Source organism: Hippocampus guttulatus, chromosome 20, assembly GCF_054856545.1.
Source record: "Hippocampus guttulatus isolate MCC_2025c chromosome 20, RoL_Hgut_1.0, whole genome shotgun sequence".
NCBI classification, from domain to species: Eukaryota; Metazoa; Chordata; class Actinopteri; order Syngnathiformes; family Syngnathidae; genus Hippocampus; species Hippocampus guttulatus.
Window position 1 is genome coordinate 7,210,649 of NC_141280.1, and position 6,000 is coordinate 7,216,648.

General features: G+C 45.5%; 1 protein-coding gene across 4 annotated transcripts in view; it reads left to right on the forward strand.

The window, feature by feature from the left end:
• Positions 1–4,474, forward strand: part of LOC147187808 (syntaxin-binding protein 5-like) — a 52,587-nt gene extending 48,113 nt beyond the window's left edge. The window contains exons 22-28 of one of the 4 annotated variants that reach the window (XM_086100609.1): positions 732–782; positions 1,762–2,001; positions 2,097–2,466; positions 2,541–2,706; positions 2,935–3,046; positions 3,113–3,333; positions 3,412–4,474. In XM_086100609.1, the coding sequence (XP_085956735.1) occupies positions 732–782; positions 1,762–2,001; positions 2,097–2,466; positions 2,541–2,706; positions 2,935–3,046; positions 3,113–3,333; positions 3,412–3,453 (1,202 nt within the window). In that variant the 3' untranslated portion in view covers positions 3,454–4,474. Of the gene's footprint in view, positions 1–731; positions 783–1,718; positions 2,002–2,096; positions 2,467–2,540; positions 2,707–2,934; positions 3,047–3,112; positions 3,334–3,411 lie in introns of those variants that run through there. The other 3 variants (XM_086100608.1, XM_086100610.1, XR_015097686.1) reach the window with 3 other exon arrangements.
• Positions 4,475–6,000: the final 1,526 nt, after the last annotated feature.

Consider the following 6,000-nt stretch of genomic DNA (forward strand, 5'->3'; position numbering starts at 1 on the left):
AACTTCAAACCATCTGCCACTTTAACACATGGGGTGGCAACACATACAAAACTGAGAACAATACTCACCGGCGGGTATTCTCTCTCCACTGTGGGAGCAATGACTATTACTCGAGCTCAGATGAATGGGACAAGCCAAGCGTTGCAAGAGCGACTGATGGGGACCTTCTCTGCCTTTTTTTCCTTGCTCTTAACTCATTCACTCCCAAAGACGTTTTTAAACGTCTTTTCAGACTTGGTCCACAATTGGCTGGCACTGAATGAGTTAATTACGCCGCATTCCTCAGCGCTGCCTGGCATGTTGCCTTAAAAAACAAACCAAAAAAAAACAATCGCTTAAAAATCTATCTAGCTGGGGCATCTTTGCATCTGTAATACTTGATTTGCTCTGGGCAACAAGATGGAAGCATGAGTGAGACAGCAATGGGGAATAATTGAATGATGCTGCACGTACACAAAAACAGTGTAGCTCTTGTGCACTGTGTGTTTCCATGTCCGGGCACCCTCCCCCCGGTGCATGCTGCTGCGGCATGACCACCTTGACTTGCCGATTGCTCTCGCGACTTCTTCATCCGTTGGGGCAGCGGTGTCAGGCCTCTTTTCTTTTTATTCCCCCGTCTTCTCACGGCATGCCCGCGCTCACGTAGGGTCGTGCTCCGGGCGCTTCTGCATGGCATCGTGCGTGAGCTTGGATGTGTGTTTTTGTAAAGAGGGATGTTCTCTTTTTTCCAGCAAAGATGTCACGGAAATTAAGCTTGCCTACTGAGCTAAAGCCAGACTTGGGTAAGCCTTGACTCCGTGTATCCAAAGCAACTTGTATGACATGCAATGTAGTCTGGCCTCCAAATTGAGGCGGATGAAATATGATGATATGTACAGTATGTGGGCGCTCCCACTTATTTGACCGTGGTGGGGGTGGTCCGCTACTGCGGGAATCAGTGGCGCCAAGCTTAAGTCTGCACCCTCTATAACGCTCTTCTTCTGCTTTCTATGCTGCCTTTCTAAATGTGCTGTGTTTTAATAGCATCTCTGAAGAATCAGATTTATTGATCCTTATTTTTAGGACGGTGCCCTTTTATGACTATTTCCTGCCAGATGTGAGTTCAGACTGAGAAATGCTGACATAATATCGACGAGACCATCGGTCGGCTTTTAAGTTCTTGCGAGAAGGAACACATGCGGCAAAATCACTTTGCTGAGCTTTGCTTTTATACCTGCAGTGAAAGTCAAACAAGTGCTGTGCTCTATCTGACCCCCGTTGTTTTCCCTCTTCTCCCAACAAGATGCTCTTGTCTGACCTTATCCGATGATTACATGAAATCCCCCCCCCCCCAAAAGAATTCTCGTTCCATGAGCCACCGATGTGCCGATTTGCCACCGAGGAGGTGAACGAACCCGTTGGCCTCGCAATTATCAACCGTTGTGGGACCACCCCCAGGGAATGCACCCAGCAGAGCCTTACATAGGGGGGGACTCGGCACCTCAAATTTAGAAGAATTTATCAACAGCGACAAAGTGTCCAGTTTCCACCATTGAACTTGCGGAAGAAGTAGAAACCTGCTACAATAGCAAAGATTCACTCATGCACCAAAAAAAACTAAACTTTTTTTTTTTTAATCAAATGAGTGTACTCCAAACTTTTAGCGTCTGCATTTTTCAGCTTTTCTGTCCATGTATGCAGTGCAGGTTCTTTACTTCCCTCTGTTGTTTCCTCTCACTGTCCTCTTGTCTGTATGCCCGCCGCGGGGTGCCAACCCACTAGACCACCGGGACAATTCCTTCAGCCGCTCGCGCTCCTCCAGCGTCACCAGCATCGACAAGGAGGCCAAAGAAGCCGTCCTCTCGTTCCAATTCTGCGACAGCTACACCCGCAAGGGGGACGGCGCCTCGGCGCCGTGCCTGTTTGTGGGCACCTCGCAGGGCACCGTGCTTGCTCTGGCCCTCACGCTGCCACCACCTGGAGAACAGAGGCAACTGCAGCCTGTTATCCTTTCACCCACAGGTGATTGCCTTTTGAGCGGGATTTACTGAATGCTGCCGTTTGCTCTTGTTAGCCCGAACCACTTGTAATTGCCGTCCCTCCCCGGTATCGGTCAGGCATGTTGATTCGATTGAAGGGAAGCATCTTGCGGTTGGCTTTCCTGGACGCCGCCGGTTCCGTCTTACCCCCCTCGTACGACCCTTGGTTCGAACCCAACATCTCGGCGGACGGCGAAGAACGGGAGAAGGTCCGCAAGCGTCGGCCCGTGTCGGTTTCGCCGTCCAGCTCGCAGGATCTTAACGAGAGCCACTACGCCGTGATGTGCTCAGAGAAGCAGGCCAAGGTCCTTTCGCTGCCCAGCCAGACGTGCATCTACAAGCACAGTATCACGGAGGCCTCCTTCGTTTTACGCGCCGACGTGGTCCAGATGAGCCAAGGCGTGTGTCTGGCCTGCTTCTGCGCTAACGGTCATATCATGGCTCTTAGGTGAGACGCATTTGAGGTAGCGGACGACGGGCAAAGGGACTTAGAACTTTCTCTCTTTCTGCTCCTTTTTCCAGTCTACCGGGACTGAGACCCCTCATGGATGTAAACTACCTGCCTCTAACGGACATGAGGATAGCCAGGACCTTCTGCTTCACAAACTTGGGTCAGGCCATGTACCTTTGTTCCCCCACTGAAGTCCAGAGGATCACGTACAGCCAGGACACCTGTGAGAACCTACAGGTCAGTGACCAAAACATGTGCAACATACAGGCCTTTTGTTTCGAAAAGATGCTAGACAAATTGTTTATTAGCAATGGACATTATTTTTTTGTAGACTGAAGTCACCTGAACCTGAGCATAGCCTTTCGGCTATTCAAAAGTGTTTGTAATCACCAAATAAACGATAGATGCTCACCAGAACGCACTACATGCAGTTATATGAACAGTTTGTGCTCGTAATTGTTTCAGGAAATGCTTGGTGAATTGTTTACACCAGTGGAGACGCCGGAGGCCCCCAACAGGGGCTTCTTCAAGGGGCTCTTTGGGGGTGGAGCACAGTCACTGGACAGAGAAGAGCTATGTACGTCGCACGAGCGCTAACGTGTTTTTGATTGTGAGTCGTATGCTAACGCTAATTCTAACTTAGTCGGCGAAGAAGTTGCCGGACGAGCATCCCGCAGCCTGGCCCAGCACATCCCGGGCCCGGGCGGCATCGAGGGCATGAAGGGGGCAGCATCCGGCGTGGTGGGTGACCTGGCCCGCGCCCGGATAGCGCTGGACGAGCGAGGGCAGAAGCTAGGCGAGCTGGAGGAGAGAACGGCCGCCATGATGGCCAGCGCCGACTCCTTTTCCAAGCATGCCCATGAGGTAACAAATATTGCGTCAAGCTTGAATGTTAATTACTGACACGGACACACCACCTTTTTTTATTTTCTTCTTGTCCAGATGATGCTGAAGTGCAAAGACAAAAAATGGTACCAGTTCTGATGGGCGTTCGCAATGGTTGCCTTGGTCATGATGGCGACCTGCTGCTGTTTTCCATTCAGCCATCCTCCCCAAGCCTTTCTTCGTTCGCTCGGACACCTGGGATTTACTTCCCTTAGCACAATGTCCCATACTCTTCTTACCTCACTCTGTTGTTGAGGGGGGAAGACACAGGAAGCAAGTACATTATTTCTGTGTATGTGTGCGTGTGCGAGTGTTTCCCATGTTCTTGTCCTTTTATTTATGATTCACACATGGAATTCTCATTCTCATTTTGCCAAACCGTCCTTAGACTGATGTCAGTATTTAAACTGGACTATTAGCTCACACTTGGGAATATTGTTCAAATGTACAAAAAAAAAAATATATATATATATACAGTATATATATATACAGGTATATATCAAAATATGTCATGATATATACATACAAATCTAAATGTTGCAACGCTGTACTTCACTTCAGGGCGATCGCTATGGAAACAAACAGGAGAGGGACACAAGAAGTGACATCGCAGTGACGCCTCTTCTATGCAGAGAGATTTGTATATATTTTTTTTTTGTCTTCACACCTGGCTCCACTTTCAGACTCTTACATCCTTCCCAACAACACGTATGAATTCATCCCTTTCAACTTTCACATCACTACCCCCCCCCCCCCCCCTTGTATTTATGAGAGGTGGTTTGGTTTCATGGCTCTGTCAATATCACTGGGAAAGCTCTTATTTTTCTATGGTTGTGAAAAAGTAAGTGATATTTTTGTTAAGGTTTTCGTCTCACTTTTGGGTTCTCCTTATGAAAAGGGCTGGGAACTTCGAGGAAGGCGAGGATAAATAAGGCATAATGTCATAGACTATATCGAAACTCATCTGTTCAGCATCCCCGATTAATTGGCCTCTTTCATCTCGAGTGTACAAATGCTGCTAGGATCAATGATAACAAACACACACACGCTGCAGTGTCTTTTTTTTATTTTTAAATTATATGTACTCCTGTGAAAAGAATGAATACAGTCAACAACCTTTGTTTTTGTAGATTCCCCTCATTGTTTGGCGTCCGAAAAAACTGATATATCCCTCCCACCGCTCCCCCACACGCGCATCATTTGAAGGCAGATCTCACTATCAAGGTGGTTGAGTGACGTGTGACAATCTGGAAAGTAGTACAACCATTGCGTTATATAAATACAAAGATTGCGCGAGGTCATGTATTGTTTCTGATGCCAAAGACTCGCGCTAAGATGAAATTCGCATTAATCTGAATGAATGTTTTCATTTTTTTCACAAAGAAGCAATGCTGACTTTCATGTTGTCCGTCAGTAATTATATTTTCTGAACATATAGTTTAGTTGAACTTCCGACAAAATATGAGAGAAAAGTTCAAATGTTATGAGAATATGTTTGTCATGTTGAGGATGGTCAGAATGTTTTGAGAAAAAAGTTGAATTATGAAATTGGAGCCTCACGAGGGATAAAAATTGAGGGGTGATGTATAGTACAACAACTATAAAGCCTTTTTTTTGAAGGAAAAATGTTAAAATATTGCAACAGTTGATGAACCTGAAGCCGTAAAATTGTGTGACGGTAGAATAACACAAGTATCATGGTTTTGAAAAATACAGTCCAAATATGATGAGAACAAAAGTTGTACAGTTATGAGAAGGAAGCTTAAATATAAACAAAGACGCGCATTGAGAAAGTCATAAAAATTGGAATAAAGTCATATGAGCGAAAAAGTTGTAGCATTAAAAATAGATATATTTTTTCCCACTAATACTTTGTAAATTTGTAATACTCGCTTTACTGCCACCAGTCAAACAGGACATTTAAAAAAAAAAAGACCAAAAAAACCCACACTAGTAATTAAAGCTAACACCGCTAAGTGGTGCCAAAGTAATAGTAAATAAACCTGCAAATGGCAACCCGTGAATGTGTGGGGGTTAACTGTACTTCTCGTTGACTATCTGTCACGCTTCCCGTTTCTTTCAGTAAGCGTACTTCCCCGTCGTCAAATACATACACGAAAGAGAGAGAAGATATTCCTCCTCCACCACCACCGTCACTTACGTCACGTCCTGCAGTCAACAGTTTGTGAGTGGGTTGCAGTATTTTTCTCATGGTAGCCGACTTTTTTCTTGTACAGTTTTATGCAACTTTCACGTGGATGTTTATGGACTTTGCGGAACTGCTGCCACACGCAAGAGAATTTGGGACATTCTGTAGATAGAGGTTAACTGTGCAATGGGGGGAGGGAGGGGGGAATAAAAGAGGAAAATGTACCCAGGCTTGTTGGAGTTGACTTTCAACGCCAGGTGGCGGCAAACACAAAAGAATTGCCTTGAAAAAGCCGTTTGGATTGTCTGCGTGGAAAACGTATTCAAACTTTTTACTTTAAACAAGCAGTAACAAAAAAACCCAAAACTAAGATGTGATCAATATACAAAATAAATATCCTTTGTGAAAAGGAAGAGGAAGAAGTTATTTTGTAAATTTGATTTCAATCCTGCCCATTCACCACCATTACTGTAGTTTGAATTTTTTTTGTTTACTTC